The sequence below is a fragment of the Podarcis vaucheri genome (genome assembly GCF_965113315.1).
Source record: "Podarcis vaucheri genome assembly, chromosome: 12".
Classification (NCBI taxonomy): domain Eukaryota; kingdom Metazoa; phylum Chordata; class Lepidosauria; order Squamata; family Lacertidae; genus Podarcis; species Podarcis vaucheri.
The window spans coordinates 32,524,357-32,544,864 of NC_138750.1; the positions used below are offsets into that span (position 1 = coordinate 32,524,357).

Below are 20,508 nucleotides of genomic sequence, written 5' to 3' on the forward strand. Positions count from 1 at the left end.
TCCCACTTACAGAAACTGACTGGATTGGCAGCAGAATCTTACTTTAACAGTTGTGAAGGGATAGTTTCATCCATTGTATCTGAGGCAGCAGGGAGACCATAACAGTTTGTCTAACATATAGAGCGCTGTCCTCCCACAGAGGGGATTGGCCAAGGGCCTTAGGAAGAACAGCTGGGGCTGCTGCCTGTGTTTCTCCCCCAGTCTCTGCCGCCTGAGCTGCTAATCTCACTTTGCCCAATAGTAGGGCAGGCCCTGTCTGTCACAACAGGTACATCTGAATACTATATACAGTGGTACCTCGGGTTAAGAACTTAATTTGTTCTGGAGGTCTGTTCTTAACCTGAAACTGTTCTTAACCTGAAGCACCACTTTAGCTAATGGGGCCTCCCACTGCCGCTGTGCCACCGCCGCTCGATTTCTGTTCTCATCCTGAAGCAAAGTTCTTAACCTGAGGTATTATTTCTGGGTTAGCGGAGTCTGTAACCTGAAGTGTCTGTAACCTGAGGTACCACTGTACAAATATGCCATCCTTTGAAACTTGCTAAGTGTCTACTTGAATTGATCAAAACCATTCCACTTCCTGTAAAAGCGGTAGTCTATAGTTACTTTTCCCAGTCGAAGCAAAGTCTCTGATTCTCTCTTGCATTCTATTTTTATGAATGCACATTCTTCTTTGTCAGAGGCTTGGCAAGACAGCCTGGTTTTTAATTTTATGTATATTTATTTTACAAATGTTGCCATAGCAAATATTTATTTTCAAAAGAAAGTTATTGGAATGGATTTTAACAGTTTCCATTTTGAGGATAAAGGCAAGAAGATAGCATGTGATATTAGTGAAATTCACTGGAGGGGAAGGGAAAGAGCAGAAATCTTGTGCTGCTACATTTTCTAGGAAATATTCAAAACTGGTCGAAGAATTTACAATATAGGCATTAAGGCAGAAATTATGTGTGATTACACTTCAGTCTTAATCTACATCTGGCAGCCAAGTGAGACCAATGAAACTTACAATTTTGGCACAGTTTGCACATCATAGTAAACTTACTCCCCCTCTAGTGTTGGTGGGAGCCATAAACCACAATCCCTGATTTAGCAGTCTAGCCAAACCAAAGATTGTGGTTAGTAATAGCAATAATTTTTAATTTTATTGTTTAGCTGTAACACAACAAAAACAAAAAGAACATTCAGAATTGAGCCACAAATTTAGCTCTAAATTTCCTGGCTGCCAGCACAGATAAAGAAACATGCAAACTAACAGTTTTCATTGTCAGATGGCGAAAAAAAACTTGCTAGGTGTAGGAAAATTCTTTCAGAGACTAAACACAGACAGATATTTTTCATGATTATCCTTATAAACAGAACATTTGAAGCCACGTACTTGAAATGTTTGGTGCAGGTATGACCAGAGACAAGTTAAAATGTCTTTATTTTCCCAAACTTTTTTAAAAATACCACTTTTACTTCTGATTATTTTTAATAAATAATTTGCATTTTACTGATTTTTGCTTTTATTGGTTTAAGGGTTTTTAATACTATGTTAGTGTTGCTGTGACTTCAAGAGAAGTCCTTTTAAATTGAAAGATGGGATATAAACATTATGAACACATGTGTAGTTTGCTTTGATACTGGCTACTTCTGTTATAAATTAAATTTTGCTAATTCATTTAATTACCTGTGCCAAGCCATTTTGTCATTACTGATCTAATGTAAGTATCCCTTTGACAATAGAGTATATTTATGCACATATATTATCTTAGAACAGGTATCAGGAAGTTAGCAATGACAATAAAATTATATAAAGAATCATTTTAGTTGATACATTACTCTCAAGTCCACCTTTTAAATGCAGAGTCAATAGTTATGCAATCCATTCTCTCAGCTCTTACTGCACAACTTAGTAACGGAATAATGCTTTGTAATTTACATTGTTCAGAAATATTTCACTCACTTACTAAAGGGTTTTATTCAAACACTCACAGATCTAGGCTAAGCCTTTTTGCTTTTGTTGTCAGTACCTATTGTTACATTTATTGATGCTGCTTCTTACAGAATTATAGGCTGTAATGCTGTATAGGCTCACAACCCCATTTATGAAGCCCTTTCTCTGTTATGCTCTGAAGCCCCACTTTGCACCTGTTTTCATCTTGGCACCCAGCGATGCCACTGGGCAACAGGGTGTTTGCTGGACCAGCAGCACCTTCAAGATCAAGAGGTTTTCTGGTAAAGGAGATGGCGCTTCTGTGGACAATAGCAACACACACACACACACACACACACACACACACACTACCTCTTGGTCTAGCCTGGTACTGGACCAGCCATCCATGATGGTCACAACTATGCGCCTAATTTCAATTAATCTGACAACTGTGCTTTGCAAAAATGGAAGTTTCTGCTGATCCAAGTGTTCCTCATCCCTGCTATAGAAGAAGCCTTGCTTCCTTATGAACCATCATCAGAGGTCCTCCTCCTGGTGCCACCAGCTTGAGGGTCAAGCAGGAATAAAGCTTTCTTAGGGGTGGCAGCCCGATTCTGGATCTCCTTCCTGAGGGATATTTGCATAGTACCAATCCGGTAATATTTTAGGCACCAGGTTGAAACAAGTTTAATTGTTTCTCTTCTATCCCTCTACCTAGGAGGCTTCTTGTGCCTTCATAATGTGCCCTGGGATTTAACAGTGGTTTGAATTTCGTTGCCACTTATGAGTTTTAGTGTGATTCGTTATATTCTTATGGTGCACTTTATTATTTTTATATGAAGAAAAGTTATTGTGATGCGCATTTTGGCGACTTTATTTTGGAAGCTATTTTTCTTGAGTTTCGCTCATTTCAAAGATGGCATGTAAATTTCCTAACTAAATTGTGCCCAGAGAGTCTTTTGTCTCATGGTTAAAAGAACCTCAACAATATTTTACAATATTTTGCATTTCAACAAAAAAATGAGATATCTGCTCTTCTTTTTCTCCCCTAGGATGCTTCGATTGCTCACAGGTTTCACATCATGCGAGAAAAACACCCAGAGAAGTTCAACAGCAGGTGAGACCCCTATACACATACACCTTACCTAGCAAGAGAGGCTGGTTTTTTTCCCAGATGGCGAAGAAGCATCTGCCATGACAAAGAAAGTTATGAATTTATCATGAATGGAATAGTGCCACTGGCCGCAACATCAGAACACCTTTCATTAAGGTGTGTCCTCACCAGCAATCTTGTCACTTTTCATTTCAGTTTTCCCCTCACTTCCCTGGAACAGATCTTTGCATGTACCCATTCACAAATATTGGCTTGTTTCCTTTCCCCCCCTTCTCCTTCTGGAAATGTTGAAGTGGGTTCTAATTCTTTTTAGTCCTTATAAATGGTATTGTGCCCATGCACACTGCATGATAAATGAGAGCCAGCTTGGGCGGGGAAAAGAGAAGGATGGGATTTGAGTTAGGATTGTGAAATATCCAAGCTCCAGGATCATGAAATAATTGTGATTAGCTTCTTCTATATGTATATGTATAGGTGACCAGCAAGACATCTCGGTGGATGCTGAGCTGCAATGGCACAGGATCTTTATAAAGGGGTTGGGGGAGAGATTCAAGTTATTCAAGTCAGCTAAGGGAGCAGCAAGTGAAGTGTGTCCTTAGCAAGCAAAAACAGGTACCGTATTTTTTGCTCTATAAGACGCACCAGACCACAAGATGCACCTAGCTTTTGGAGGAGGAAAACAAGAAAAAAAATATTCTGAAGCCAGAACAGCAAGAGGAATCGCTGTGCAGTGAAAGCAGCAATCCCTCTTGCTGTTCTGGCTTCTGGGATAGCTGCGCAGCCTGCATTTGCTCCATAAGGTGCACACACATTTCCCCTTACTTTTTAGGAGGGAAAAAGTGAGTCTTATAGAGCAAAAAATACGGTACCTCTGTAAGAAAAAGGTACAGCATTGTGTGTGGAATAGACAACTCTGAGGATGTGAAGCAGAAACGATGACAGATCCAGCATGCTTTCTTTGCGCTAGTATCAGTAGCAGATTGCGTCAAACACTTTCTGTCTATATGAACTTTTCACATATAGGGTCCCCCCCCCCCAGTAAAATCAGTTGTTTTCCAATATTGTAACCGAAGTAGGTACCATTCTAAATAACAAACTGCTCTGGCATATAAAATGCTTGCCTCTCAAGACCAGCGTGATAGAGATGATGATGCACTGTGTGGTATTTGAAGATCCCTGAGTTGACACTTTGCCATTAGGCATTGCAGAACACTTATTAAGCAGCTGCAGCTGTGAATCCTTATGTTTTGCTTCTACTCACATACTTGTGGAGCCTCTTTCATACTCATCGCAAGAGCCACTGAATGCCGTTTTACAAATATAGTCCTGTCGTTAGGAATCCTAAAAAAAAATGTGTGAAATCTGCAAAAACCAAGCTTTACACAAGTTCCTCGGGACGGGTTGGGGGAGTTGTTCACATGAACTGTGCTCCAAAGGTTATTTATATAAATATGATATAAATTATATTAAAATTAAATAATATAATTTATTATTTATACCCCACACATCTGGCTGGGTTTCCCCATTTGGGGTGGGAGGTAGGTAAGAAGTGTTAATAAATAGACATAGATTTCCTCATTTGATTTTTTTTTCTTTCCCCTATTTTTCATTGGGAAGTCAGTAGGGATTTTGTAACAGAAAGCATGTTCCTAAAAAGTGCAGACTTGGTAGACTAGCCTACCTCCCCCAGTTGTCACAAATGCTGTGGTGAATGGGGATAGCACTCATGGGAATTCTGAAAGATTCTTAGCATTTATTTAAGCAGGGTTTGATGTGCTAAATCTACGGGACCGCCTCTATGCCCCGCAGAGGACCTTAAGGTCCATGAATAACCATAGTTTAGAGATTCTGGGCCCTAAGAAAGTCAGACTATCCTCCACCAGGGCCAGGGCCTTTTCAGTAATGGCTCTGACCTGGTGGAACGCTCTGTCCCATGAGACTAGGGCCCTGCAGGATTTAACCTCCTTCCGCCGGGCCTGTAAGACAGAGCTGTTCCACCTGCCCTTTAATTTGAATTCAGTCTGATTGTTTATTTCCCTTCTCTTCCCTCCCCCTCCCCTTTTATGAAGATCACCCGCTCTGAGACCCCACAGCTAATTCTCCCCTGCCTCCTCGCTGGCCCAAGTAGGACCAATTCAGTCAGCTAGCCCTGGGGATTATCTAAAGCTTATTTCCCCCTAAATAGATTTTTGAATTTTGAATTGTATTGTGATTCATGTTTTTATACTGTATTTTATGCTCCTTTTATAATTAAGTGTTTTAAATTTGTTGTTAGCTGCCCCGAGCCTGGTATAAATAAAATTATTATTATTATTATTATTATTATTATTATTATTATTATTATTATTATTATTATTATTAAATTAAGGGACAAACACAGGGGAGGCAAGCCTCAGGCCCGGAGAACAAATGCACCTCACCAGGGGCACCAGCTCTTGGGGGCTGAGCCCTTTGGCCCCGCCCCATCTTGGGGGGAGGGGCCTGAGGCCCCAATGTTCAAAAAGCACAGAGATGAAGCATGGCGCCAACCATGGCACAGTTCCAGTGGCTGGCTCCTTCCCCTGGGTTCATATCAGCCTCCCACCAGTGGCAGTGCCAAGAGGAGGCGGAAGAAGAGGAGCTGCCAGCCATTGAAACACACAGTTGCCATGTTCTTGGCTCCTTCTGACACCCTGGTGTCCCGCGTGGGACGTTGCGCCCCCCATGGCCCTCACAAGCTGGCACCTCTGCACCTCGTACCCCTGCCAGCCTCTCCATCTTGCTTTCAGCTCTGTCCGCCAGTCGTGCTGCTCTCCACAGGCCACACTCCTTGCTGGCACTGCTCCAGGCTCTCCTTAAGAGGTTCTGTCTGGTTGGGATGTATCTTTGAACTGTGACAATGCCCCCTTGCTTGCATGGCTGGATATGTGTTTGTGGAATCCCTTTCTGTGGCCCTGCCCACTTTCGCCGTGCTCTTCACTGGCATGCAGCTCCTGGGATATTTCCCGTGAGAGAATGCAGTCCTTAGGCCGAATGCAGTCCCCATCTCTGCTCTAAAGTAATGCTGGGTCACAATGGACACTGCAAAGGGCATATGCCTTTCGGATGCAGTCAACACTGTTTGAAGAAAACAGTGGTCCTGAAAAACCCTCCACAGGTCATGAAAACCCAGCAAATTGCAGGCCAGTTTCCGTTCTTGAAGAGGTGTTAGAACCAGCAGTGATGGCTCAGCTTCAAGATTGGGAAGATGCAGATTCTCCGGGTCAGTTTAGTTGTTGACCTGGTTTGGGGGATTTAAATGGCCTTTGTCACCCTGTTTGGGAACCATGATAGTTGAAGGACTTCCTCTTTCTATATTAGTCTAGGCATAGTCAAACCGGCCCTCCAGATGTTTGGGACTACAATTCCCATCATCCCTGACCATTGGTCCTGTTAGCTAGGGATGGTGGGAATTGTAGTCCCAAACATTTGGAAGGCTGGAGTTTGCCTATGCCTGATCTAGAAGTTCTGATCGGAGACCGTGCTCCCTCATGCTCCTGGCTTCCGAAGTGAAGTGGAATAGGACTTTCTCGCTGGAGGGAACATAATTTATAGTGCATAGGAAATTCCTTCTCAGCTTCCATAGGCACATTAAGACCTTCCTTTTTAGGAGAATCTTGGAAGAGGAGGTAGTTTTAGAAGACATCTGAAGGCAGCCCTGTTTAGGGAAGTTTTTAATGTTTTATTCTGTTTTTAGTGTTCTGTTGGGAGTTGCCCAGAATGGTTGAGGGAATCCAGCCAGGTGGGCTGGGTATAAATAATAAAAATTATTGTTATTATTATAGTTGTTGTTGCTTGTTAACATGCTCACTATTTTAAGATTCCAGTGGTTGCTCTTTTTTACTTTTTTCATTGAGTTTTCATTGTTTTTATTGTTAACCAACTGGGAGGCCTACATTCAAGCAGTGTATAATGGCGTTCAATAAATAAATAAATAAATAGATGTTTTATGAGATACATGAAGAAGCCAGATGGACAAAGAATCTGAAGTACGGCAAATGGGTGTGGTTTCTGCAGCAGCTGTAGATGAAGCTGGAATTCTGGTGATACAAGGTTTTCGGGACTATGAGAACATGTTCCTTGAAGTCTAGCACCACCCATGTGGAACTGTATAGTGTTATAAGTTCCTGTTTTACAATGGTGCATCTCCAAAATGGTTCTCTCGAGAATGATTCTATAACAAGAATTCAGCTTTGGGCCAGCCAAGGTCAGTCTAATTCCCTCAGAGACAAATGGCAGGAGCTATCAAACACTTGGCAAATGCAGGATTTCTAGCCTCTTAATCGTGAAGCTGGTTTATCAGGGTCCTGCTGCATATTTTCAGCAGTTGGCAATTATAAGTTATAAAAAGCTCAGCTAATCATATGGTTTCGGCTCAGATTTCATGTCACAATAAATCATATGCCATTAATAACATCTGCTAGCCGTCTCACCTTGAAATTCATCTATATTTCAAAGAACCCGATGCCTCTAACATTATCTTAAGGAAATTAATTGCAAAAATATATAGTCTTACTCCTTATACTCTTTGCTCTGTAGATACTTGAAGAATTTGAGTGGGAAATTATCTAGTACTGGGATAATTCCCATCGTGAAAGGTTGCGCAAAATAACTGTCAAAGTTTAATTTGCTGTGCAACTACTATATTATGTTTGCCTATTGTGAAGACACTTCTTATGTAAAAGCACTTTAAAGAGGAGAGCAGGGTCTATACACTCTCTGGCTTGGTTCTCACATCACACCAAGCCAAACCATGGCTTAGTGTGAATGTGCAAAAAAATCTGGGCTCTGGGAGAGGATTTTGCAGTTTCTTTATTCCTTACCTATCATTTTGGTACTGTGCTTTGTTGAGCCAAACCACAGGCTGGCATGACACGTCAGTGTGGTGTAGTGGTTAAGAGCGGTAGTCTTGTAATCTGGGGAACCGGGTTCGTGTCTCCACTCCTCCACATGCAGCTGCTGGGTGACCTTGGGCCAGTCACACTTCTGTGAAGTCTCTCAGCCCCACTCACCTCACAGAGTGTTTGTTGTGGGGGAGGAGGGGAAAGGAGATTCTTATTAGCCGCTTTGAGACTCCTTCGGGTAGTGATAAAGCGGGATATCAAATCCAAACTCCTCCTCCTCCTCCTCATCTGAACCCAGGCTTGTGGTTAAGGTCTCCTGAACAAACCATGAGCCGGAAACCAAACCTTGGTTACAGCTTGTGGTTTGTCTGGAGAGCCATGAGCTTTGGTTCGGATGACATGCTATGCCAAACTATACCTTAGCTTAGCACAGTGTAGCAGCAGAACAGCTAGGATGGAGTGAAGCAGCTCAGTTCTTTTTTCTGGAAACCTGCATACTTGTGCATCTGTGCTAAGCTATGGTTTAGCTTAGTGTGATGTGTGAACCAGACCTCTGTCGTGGATGAACATTCCCATCAGGTAAAGCCCATCCTGTTCCTCATACTGAAAGACCAAAAACATTTTATAGAAACAAGTGTCACCTTCTGAACTCTTGTTATGATGAAGAAATACAGCACCCCAAATGTAAATGCGTCATCTTGGAAGTAATCGAACTTGCTTCTAAGTTAGTAAGATGGCAGGCAGAGTCTGAAACTCTTTGCGTTCTGATTTTTCTCCTATGTAGCTGATTGTTGCGGTCTTGACATTTTCTATCTGTCAGTGCAATTATGGCCCTGTTTGGTGCCAATATCTGCCACTTAACATCTGCTGACAGTCTCATTTAATAACACCATATACTTAGCCATCTTGGAGGCCACATGCATAAAGTCATCTACTAAAATATGCATAAAGTATGATAAAGTCTCTGAGCTACAAGTATGGAATTTAACTTTTGAGGAGAAGAAAAAGATAAGACAAATGGTACCTACATCATCATCCTGACCAGGTTCCATGTTTTGAAGTAAACCTTATTCTGTGTTATATATCCTTCTAGTACTAAGGTAGATGAGGCCTTGGACTTCAGAGTTTAGGGCTGGCCTGTGCAGCAATAATTTTCATGGGGCGCAATTAGTGGCTGTGATCCTAGAGAACATGCATCTTGCATTTTATAGTGTTTCTAAGATGTTGCCTTCTTAGTTTGTGATTTTAACAGGAAAATGTCAACCGTTATTCATTTCCATGGATAGCTCCAATCCAGTTGTATGCATGAACCACCATGGTACAAGTTCAGTATGGTGTCCACTTTTGGCATGTCACTTGACTAGAATTAACTCCCCCCCCCCCATTTTTTGCTAGTTTGTAGCAGCATAACAAACTCTGTATTGTGCTTGTGCTGGACCATGAACACATTGTGAACCCTGACTTAAGGAAAATGGTGTTGTCTATTTCCTCTGTTTCTTTAAAAAACAACAACACCATATCTAGCTGTTTGCTTTTGTTAAAGGCTTAAAAACAAACAAAAAACAGTAGTGGTAGATATCTGTACTCGAAACACCATGGCCCATTGTTTACCTTTGCAAAAAAGTGTGAAGGGTGAACATGGCCCACAAATATTGGTGCACCAGTCAATTATTATTTAAATAGTCTAGAGAACATAAATAGCACGCAGGCCTGTACTCACCCGTTCCAAACAACTCATACATATTCCAGGCCATTAATGCAGTTTCTGTTGAAATCCGCTGAAGTTTTTAATGCAGCTGGAGACTCACCTGTTTGTCCACCTTAACTTTAGGAGTTACTTATGAAAAAAATCTAAGAAGGGATAGAAAATTAAACCTATAGCTTTAAGCTATTCTTCCTTAGGGGAATGGTGATGCTTCTTAATCTCTAGAACAAGACTAGAATTATTGTGTCGGTGACTGCCTTTCAGTGTACCCTTGAAATAATAGATGTCAGCTTGACAGGGCTCTGCTGTCAGCATAAGAGAATCACAGTCTGCACCACAGGCTGACAAATCCAGGCACTCTTTAATGTTAAGCATCTTTCCCTGCTGAGTTGAAAAATTGCCCAGCATACACTCTGCAAGTACAAACTGTTGATTCAAAACAGATCCATATGCTATAGGCCAATGTCAATAAAATCTAATTTTCTTCAAAAGATGTCAGGCAGGCAACATATTTTCATTACATGGATTACTTTGAGTACTTCAGAGTCGCCGTCCCCACACCCTGCACAGTTAACCCAGGAGGTTGAAGTGTCAACTGTGTATCATCTTATTCATTAAATCAATGGCCATTCAGTAGCCATTGATTTAATGGGCATGCAGAACCTTTTGGCTTGGCTTAGAAGTAAGCTTAACAGCTACCAGCTTTTGAGAGAATTAACTTGGTCTGTTCCAATTTCATTCGAGCCCAGTCAAACTTGTCCATCAGTGCTACCATCTATTTAGTGCTACCTAAATTAAGTATTACCTAAATAAAAGGGCATAAGCACCATCAGTGGACCACAAAGGACAAGCACTTCCCATCCATTTGCATCAACTGAGCACTTTTTCAGTATACTAATCTTTAGCTTATACACAGCCTGTAGAAATCTGGAATCTGGAAAACTGGGGAAACCTTAAGTTTACTTTATTTTCCACGGTCCTCCTTATACAGACAGATCAGAGCCTGATTTTAACATGTAAATTCCTGCTTTTTGCAAAGCATTCTTGTTTATAGAGCTGTCCACAGAGACAAAAACACATTATCTAGCATGTCATCATTCTTATACTCTTCCCCCTTGCCTTTAAGCAGAAGAATGAAGTGGAGGCGGCTAATTCATAGCCTTTTAGAAAGTGTATCTTCAACATTTTAGAAACCATTTTTCAGTTCCTGCTTGTGACAATTCATTTGAATTGCTTGTGTTGTTTCTTAACATGTATCACTTTTATGCAAATAAAACTTTGTTTTGACTTGATCAGAGTTTGCATTTTTAGAAGTAGCATCATTCAGTCATATTGTTTTTCATGCCTTTGCATTAGGATGCTCGCATAACTAAACACATTTACATCTCATTCTTCAAAGTAGAGGATTGTGTTTGTGATACAGAACATTATCGAGATTGCAGACTTCCAGTGTAATTCACCATCTCCTTAAACAATTGTACTAGTATTTAAACTGGCTTATTCCCATTGAACTGTTTAGTCTGCTGCTGCTGCTGCTGCTGCTGCTGTTGTTGTTGCAACTGCTGTGGCACAAATAAAGCATTTCCTTATCCTTGACAAGTATGATGAAGCTGCCCCACTTGTCTTCAAACACATCTATCATACCTTGTTACTGTGTTTTGCCATTGCAATCTTGTCGGGTACTAACTAAAGGGACATAGCTAGTCTAAGGAATCCTGGGCTGAGATACAATAGGTCCTCTTCTGACCTCCTGAAACCTCAAACCTCCAAAAATCTATCCCATGTGGCTTCTTCCTCAGTCTGCAGACATCAAAGTTGAATCACGGAACTGGCACATGCAGTTTGCCACAAGTTTTTTATCCTAACTTCATGATGCACTTGCACATATATTCATGGGGATTAATAAAGCAGTGCCCATGAACTCATGCATATTGTGATTCATCAGCACTAGCCCACGTACACCAGTGAGGCAGAATGAAAGACAAAAACATGGATGAAACACAGTGCAGGTGGGTTGCATGTTAAGACTTATTTTTGCATTGTGTGTTATCAATACATAGACATGTACATTAGGCAGAAGGGTGGAAAGATGAGAACACATAGTTCCCGTAAGAATGGAATATAGTAGTACCTCGGGTTAAGAACTTAATTCCTTCTGGAGATCTGTTCTTAACCTGAAACTGCTCTTAACCTGAAGCACCACTTTAGCTAATGGGGCCACCTGCTGCCTCAGCGCCGCCGCTGCATGATTTCTGTTCTCATCCTGAAGCAAAGTTCTTAACCCGAGGTAATATTTCAGGTTCAGCAGAGTCTGTAACCCGAAGCGTATGTAACCCGAGGTACCACTGTATTTGGCACAAAGTCTTGCTAAGAAAAGTAATTCAAGGCTGCGACAGAATATATCTTTTCCCATAGTCTGAAAAATTGGCTTTGCTAAATACTTCAGGCATCAGTTTTAATAACAAAACCTCTTGTCTGGTTATAATATCCGGGCTCCATTATAAGTGACATATTGCTTCCTTTTTATGACTTTCTGAAGAGTTTGCAACTACTCAGAGATAGCAAACTGTTAAATAGTTTCAATGTTGTCCAAATAGTTACATTTTTTTGTATTCAATAAGCATTATTTGTATCATTTACTATCATATCCTGTCATTCACTGCTTGGTAAACTGCTTTCTTCCTTTTGTTTTACATGCTAAAAGAAGCTTGCGGTCATCTCATTTTTAAAAATTTGTTTGCTTTAGAAGACTGATAATTAGCTTTGCTGGATTTGACAAATCTGCCATTCAGTCTTTTCTAGAGTAATCATAGTTACTCTAGCAATAGCAACTTCAGATTGAGAAGCAAAGTATACTGCTTCCACTGTATATTTATTGAAAAGGTTAGGGAGGTTGAGGAATTTGACCTTTGTAGATTCCTGTGCAAAATAACCTGATTCACGCTTCTTGAACCAATGTGTGGATAAACTTAACTCTCCATGTTCCACTCCAGATTTTGCACTTCTGTTAAAAGGTGCATTTAAATAAAGAGGTGTTACTGTTTTTCAGCAGGATGGAATTATGCAAAAGTGTCACAGACAGGAAGTAAATGTGTTCATTCTTCAGTAAAATGTTGTTTCCTGAATAAAGCACTGTTGACCTTCTTAACATGCAGAATTGTGTTTTGCCATGGTCCTTCTGGAGTGGCCCCCACATATACTAAACCATGTGCAGAGGAATAAATGCATCTAGCGCACTGTGGGATATACGCAGCATTCATGCATTGCATGTTCCACCTGCATCAAAATTACTCATTCAAGGACTGCCCCTACTTAAACCTGCTCTATCTTTTGCAGAGATCAAAACATCATTCACATCATTTAGGACATTTGAGTTAATTAATCTTCATCTGTTGAAATGAATATGATCTGCAGAAGTTAGTAGAGCTTCCATCTTTGCTGGTTCTAATTTGAGTAGACATTCAACCTCAAAGGATATTACTTCTGTTTCTCAGCCTCCACATTTGATCATAGTGATACTTCACAAACATTTTCTCTCTAACCCTAAGAAGAAGAGTTCTGGAATTGTTGCCAGGTTCCAGACTATTTTTTTCCAATTTAAATAACCATTAGGAATATTTGTTTTACTTGGCCTAATATATGTATGGTTTCTTTGGTCTTGTTAAATTTAATCTGTTATTTATTTTTACCCAGTGTCCCTTACTATATCCTCATGTGCATAATTCCAGTTCACAGGCCTGGTGAAAACAGAAACCCTTCCCAGCAGATCTTGCCCCAGTGAGGCAGTTGCAAGGACTGAAGATCCCCACCTTCCCCTGGTTCCTTCCCAAGCAATCTGAGCTTCCTTTGTCTTCATACCACTGCAGGTTCTGGGCAAAGGGGGGGGGTCACAGCAAAAGAGGCCTCATCTCTGCCTCTTGGCCCACCTCTTCTTCAGCCTCCGCTTCTGCCTCTGATTCTCGGCTGCAGTCTGCCACAGACTCTTCCTGCTCACTAAACCCTGTTACTTCTTTAGCTTCCCACACCTCCTCCTCCCAGTTTGCTCCCTCATCATCATCCCACTCATCATCATCCCACCACCAATCTCCTGACTCTGAACTTTCTTCCCTTGGGGGGGTTGCCCAGCTGATGCCGCCCCCCACTCTTCTGCATCCAGCCAGTCCATGACGGCTCCTTAACTCCCCTTTTGTTCTGACTTTCTCCCCCTCCTCATTCCTCTCGCTTCTTCTGTTCCTTTAACAGACTTTAGTGTCATGCGAAATAATAAAGGCTGAAGGTTTCAAGTATGAGCCAGGATTTCAGATTTTATTATAAAGTTAAATCAATAGCTACTTAATGCCCTTGGTTTAGTGTTTTAATAAAATAAAATAAAAACTGACAAGCTGACAGACCTGCAGGAAAATGCTGTTAAACCATGTCTGTTGCATGAAATTTAAAGTCTCTCTCTATTTGAGTAGTATTTTCTTCAATACATTATGTCCTTTGACAACTTAGGACAGAGATCCACCCCCTATAAACTTTGAAGAAATTCCTCTGAAGTCAGTGAGCTTGAGGATCCTGAAGTGCATTTTTTTAGTGTGTATTCTTTAGCATTTGTCAATGAACCAACAAAAGCTTGCTTCACGGTTGAAAAAACTCTGACACACATGTCAGTAACCAATATGACCATATACTGTGCAAGGGTGCAACAAGGAACAAGTGACATATATCTCTTTTAGAGACAATATTAGATTTTCTCATGGAGGTAATTCTAGAGAAATGCCTTTGCACATAAATGAGAATGTAAACTTGCCATGTGCAGGCTTTTGCCATCTCAAAAGTAAAGGTATTGAGCAGTCCGTAGCATGCTATTTGCAATTCAATATAGAAAATGTCTGCCTCTTTAGCAATATAGTAGGAATATTTGTGTTTGTCAGACAAGGTTTTGTGGTGGATATGTCTCTAGTCTAGAGCAAGAATGGGGAACCTGAACCATCTAAATGGTGTTGGACTCCAACTCTCAAGAGGCCTGAACCTTGACTATGGTGGCTGGGGTCAATGGAAGTTGAAGTCCAGCAACATTGAGAGGACCACAGGTTCTCTATCCCTGAGCTAGAGCTACTTAGGCATGTGACCAACAGACTTTATTATTATGGCCTAAGGAAAGAAAGGGTGACACCCATCAGTGGGTATTTAGTTTTCAGCAATCAGGTTTCAATGGAAGAGTCCTCTTCGTTTAGTATCACAAAGTATTCATTTGGGCACCTGTAGATACCTCACTTAAAACACAACATGATCACCTATCTGCTTGTCTAGCTGACTCTTCTGAAAAGTAGTAGGCCATTAGAGGGTAAACCAAGACCAGCCCAAGACATTTTGGCACCACAAAATGGTGCGTCCTCCCACCACCAGGGAATAAGGAATGAGTAAAAACATCAGGAACAAGCAGAAAATAAATATCCACACCAGGAACAAGAGTGGGAGGAGATCAGCAGTGCCTCCTGTTCACTAAGAGGCTGCTGTAGAGGAAGCATAGGGAAGCTTCAAGGAATGCACCACAGTCATTGCTGTCACTGTGGCAGAGGCAGAGAGCAAGACATTCCTTGGAGACCAGATCCATTGCTCCCATGGATCTTGCTGCCCAGCATGGTTGCCTCATCTTGCCTTATTGGTGGGCCAGCCCTCGGGTTGACTTACTCCTGTCCTTATTGTCACTTTGAAGAACATCTCCATTCAGATCTTTCTACACACACTGGAAGAGAAAAGGAAATGGGGGTTTGCAGTCTGTTTTTGTTCTGTTCAATATTTATTCCTTCTATTCCTAACCTGTCCTTCATTCACCTTAAGTTACCAGGGTGGATTGCACAGGCTAAAAAGATAGATAGAAAATAAGAATCAAGTCATAAACAGCAAACAATAAGAAAGGATAACAATTAACAATAGCATTTAGAGGAAGAACAATTAAGAAGGTATATTTCACGTCCAAGGGCCAGAGTAAGTAGGTGCCTCTTAAGTAACCGACAAAAGGTGTAAAACATCGGTGCCAAATGCACATCTGTGAAAAAGCAGTTTAACAGTTTTGGAACCAAAACTGAGCAGGAGTGTAGTGGAAGGAGAACTGACCTCTTTTTGCCCCCTCCAAGAAGGCTGATATGGGACTAAAGGCATTAGGCTTTAGGCTTCCTGGGGGGTCTTCCCACCTTGTTTACTATTTCTGCTACAAGTTGGCATTACATATTTGTTCGTTCACATTCACTGGTTGCAGTTAACATGGCAGGTCACAATTTGGGTTAAAGGAGCATTTCTCCCTCTCTTGTTGCTTTATTAGCTCAACCTTTTTAGATGAGAATTCTTCCTTCTGTTTTCCTGTTTATCATAATTTAAAAATGTGTGATGTGGCCCATTCTGACTGCAAGCCCTGCAAGGTCACACCTTCCTTCCTTCCTTCCTCCTCCTCCTCCTCCTTCTTGAAGGGTCGGGGCAGGAGAGGTGGACAATTGACCCTGCACTCTGTCAGAGCAGGGTATTATACTTGGTTGGGTCATTTCTAGCCTGTGGAGACAGAAGAAGCTGGGAGAAAGTGTGCTGGAAATCTGCTGACTGCCAGACGTGTAAATTATGTCTCTTGGGAGATCCCTTTTTTACTGCTGTTAGGCATAGAGGATTGGGATTCTGCCTTCTGTCCCTGTTATACCTATGTGGCCTTAATATTACGGTGTGAAGACTGGTGCTGAGGATAGCAAGGATCAGAGAGAGCTCTCTGTTGCCCCATTTTCACACAATGAGATATTTTTGAGAATTTCATTTACAAAGGGATAATGGTTATACTCTCTATAAGCATAACTTTTAGGAATGTGCCTACACCTGTTGTAAAGCAATTGGCTCTAATGAAACATCCGTCACACTCAGTGGAATTCCTGATTCCTTTGAGCTTCGTGTTTTTCACCTTTTATTGCAAGACATGGCAGTAATCCTCACTTTAAAAACAACAAAGAAGTGTAACCAGCAAAAAGCCCCACCTATTTTAAAATGTGCTTCCTTGGGGGCAAGTATGATCTTGTCGGCATCTATAAGTAACATTTGAATCTAAACAAATTTTTGATTTTGCAAACTAGGTTCACTTTGCATTTTACACATTATGGTGTTCCAGAAGCTTCATATTGACATAATGAATAAATGAGAACGACAGACAATATTCTGATGTCCTAAAAAAAAAAGTATGTTTACTCATGCACATTTACATTATTATATTTTTTCCCTGTGGAGAGGGGAGGAATCTAGAAATGATGGAGAGTTGGCTTCTTGTGGTTCTGAGGAATAGAACAGTCATATATTACATTATAATAGAAAAGTTTGGAAAGGTTTTATGTAGCCTAACGCACATGATGTTTTGAGCTGATTAAAGCAGAGAGAAATGTCTTAAAGTGTATACCATTATATGTAGTGGTGCCATTTGATGTAGCATGGAGACGAGATGAAGTTGTTTGAAAATGCAATATACAGTTTGATCTCCAAAGCTCATTAGAATACCTGGAAGAAAGACCACCCAGGATTCTCTGCTAAGTTCATGGTGGGGATGCAATCATAAATGTGAAATGTTTTGGGAAAACTGAGAAGATTAACATTTCAATATATGTTCACACTTGGTTATAATTACCTTTTTATAATAGCTTAATACACCGTATATGACAGGATTTCACATATATTTTATAATTGGGTATGAAGCCATCTTCGGCGGGGTGCGCTCCCGCTGCTCGGTCCCAGCGCCTGCCAACCTAGCAGTTTGAAAGCACCCCCGGGGGCAAGTAGATAAATAGGTACCGCTTACCAGCGGGAAGGTAAACGGCGTTCCGTGTGCTGCGCTGGCTCGCCAGATGCAGCTTTGTCACGCTGGCCACGTGACCCGGAACTGTCTCCGGACAGCGCTGGCCCCCGGCCAATAGATGTGAGATGGGCGCACAAACCCCAGAGTCTGTCAAGACTGGCCCGTTCGGGCAGGGGTACCTTTACCTTTACCTTTATGAAGCCATCTTAAAGTGATAAGTGTAGCCTATCATGAATGTACCTTGAAATGTTACTCATCAGATCTCAAAAAATGTTTCACTCTTGGACTTTTACGCTATTCTTCTTTCAAGGACCAAAGAACTCTTGTAGTGGGATCTGCCTCTATTGTAAAGTCTTTTAAAGGGGCATGTGCCAAAATTATATGTGTACTCTTAACTCTTGAAGTGCTGTTGACATATAATGTGCTTGAGCGTCTCTGGGTCCAAAATGTAGCATGTGGTGCCAACTGAAGCTTAAATGTCAGCAAGGGACATTTGTTGTGGACTGGATACAATCAGTGATGGCCAGACTTGGTCCTCCAGCTGTTTTGGGACTACAGTTCCCATCATCCCATCATCGCTGGTCCTGTTAGCTAGGGATGATGGGAGTTGTAGTCCCAAAACAGCTGGAGGGACAGGTTTGGCCATCACTGGTGTAGATGAAGCTCACAGAATGGCCTTTTCTCCCCATCATTGTGAGGCAATATGAGAAGAATTGTGCTGTGGAAATGTTTTGTAGATTATTAGTAATTATATCTTGTTTAGAATTGCCATTAGCACTAATGTTGCATCAATTAAGTTCAAGAGAAGAGTTTTAGCCTTCAAGTCTATAGCCAATTTTTCTTCACTCACCATTTTAAAAATGCATTATCCACTGAATAATGCTGAGTACACACTACAGAAAGAAATATTTTTAGCGTGTGCTAAATTGCAGTTAAATGTAATGTAAAATACATACAGAACATTTTCTCCTTTACAGGTTTAGGAAGAAAATAGCCTTAATTAGTATTTAATGGTTAATACTTAATAAACCATTAAAATGTTGCAATATTAATTTTAAGATGCAGTGGTAGTGAGGACCTTCAGAGACATGGGGTGAAGGGAACTGGTAGCGTCCTTAATATAATGAAACTTAACAATTTTATTTGTAAAGAAAAACATTATTTAATAAAATGACAAGCTGTCCCACTGTAGGATACACTAATTTGCTTTTAAAACTCTGCCTTGTACTCTATAAGAAGGTGATAATTAGGTTTACAGATTAGAATAGCTTAATCAGACCACTTGTCTAGATGCTTGTTAAAGTACATTTTCCCCTTCATATAAGCCTCCTAATAATTAAAACCAATGTTTAAAAGTCACTCGTTTTCAGCATCATTTTTAGAACAAAAAACCCCCCTAATAATATGCCGTGCCATTCTTAAGCTTATAAAACTCTTTAAAAGGTTAATATTTGAAAAAGAATATGAGAAGTGATTAAGTGATAAGTTTAGGCATTGCAATTAGATTGGTAGAGCACCTATAATATAAAGCAGTACTCATTCATATCCTGATTTAATTTCTTTCACTGCCATTATTAGTTGTTCCACTTAACCTTTTTTATATAAAAAACACATAAAATTATCTTGCATGAGTAAATTAACACTCATTTTTTGATGTCTCTGCACATGTGAAATGTTGTACCAATATATATGTATGTATCACCAGTTTTATAATTTTAAACAAAGCTGAAAGGGACAGTCAGTGAATCATTGCATGTTAAGTCAGTACAGGCAGTGTACCTGATTGCAGTACAAATAAAGCCAATAGATAAAATAACAATGAATGTGCAATGAATAGTTCAAGTCTAAACAATTTTAGATTTCTCTGGTTGTCACAGGATTAGAGCTGCATCTACTGGTTTCTAAGTTTCTTCTTAAAAAGAAGCCCAAGTCAATTTCCTATACTTTGTATTTTCACAGCATTAAATACTTCTTTACTTGAGTCCAGGAAGGTTGTTGTTGTTGTTTTTAAATGTGAAGCAGACCGACTCAGTTCACTTCAGTGAATAGTTTTGTGTACTCTGAGCAGCTACAGACATGTTTTGCTTCTTCTTCTTTTTGGAAAAGACACAAAATTGGTTTCCCACAAAAGGAAATCTCTCAGCAGGAAATACTTTATAGTGAAGACTTCCTAGTATGCCAGAGTTTCTTTATAAAGTCACCATGTTTCTATTCTGATGTTAGATGTTAGATTCGTAACACATTCCTGGGAGGCCAGGAAGGTCTTGAATCAGTGTCAGAGAGTGGTGATGGATTGGATGTCGGCTAACAAATTGAGGCTTCATCCGGACAAGACAAAACTGCTCTTGCTCAGTAGAACTGCTTTGTTTTGATCAATCAGGTGTACAGGTGTGTGTGTGTGTGTGTGTGTGTGTGTGTTTACTCCCAGTCTTGCTCCTGGATGATCAGGGCACAGCTGTGGCCAGGAGTCCTTTTGTAAACCTCAAGCTGGTGTGCTAACTTCCTCCAGTCCTAGAGGAAGCATATTTCACTACAGTCATATTTTGCCTTAGTTTCACCAGGATTTGATTGCTTAGCATGCTTGAAATGGGGGCTGCCTTTGAGTGTTACAGTGGTATCTCGGGTTACAAACGCTTCGGGTTACAAACTCCGCAAACCCGGAAGTAGTACCTCGGGTTGAGAACTTTGCCCCAGGATGAGAATGGTAATCGAGTGCCGGCGGCACAGCAGCAGCAGGAGGCCCCATTAGTGAAAGCGCGCCTCAGGTTAAGAACGGTTTTGGGTTAAGAACGGACCTCTGGAACGAATTAAGTTCGTAACCCGAGGTACCACTGTGCTTGGAAACTTCTGCTGATACAGCTGATATAGCCAAAGTTCTGAAGGAAGGTGGCATACATTGTTGTCCTTCTCACAATATAATCCACACAAGAGCCTTGTAGTAGTAGTAGTAGTAACAGGCAGCTTCGAACACAAATAAAAAAAACATAATAAAACATCAACTATTACTTCCCCATACAGGGCTATCCTGAGGTGTAAGGTTAGGCTGAGAGTTGGTGACTTGCCCCAGGGTCATCCAGGGAGCTTCACAGCTGAGTGGAGGTTTGA

General features: G+C 40.9%; 1 protein-coding gene across 6 annotated transcripts in view; it reads left to right on the forward strand.

Moving 5' to 3' along the window:
• DGKB (diacylglycerol kinase beta) overlaps window positions 1-20,508 on the forward strand; it is a 303,881-nt gene that overhangs the window by 197,208 nt on the left and 86,165 nt on the right. For all 6 annotated transcript variants that reach the window (XM_082193914.1, XM_082193916.1, XM_082193913.1 and 3 more), the window contains one exon: window positions 2,971-3,035. In XM_082193914.1, the coding sequence (XP_082050040.1) occupies window positions 2,971-3,035 (65 nt within the window). The remainder of the gene's footprint in view (window positions 1-2,970; window positions 3,036-20,508) is intronic.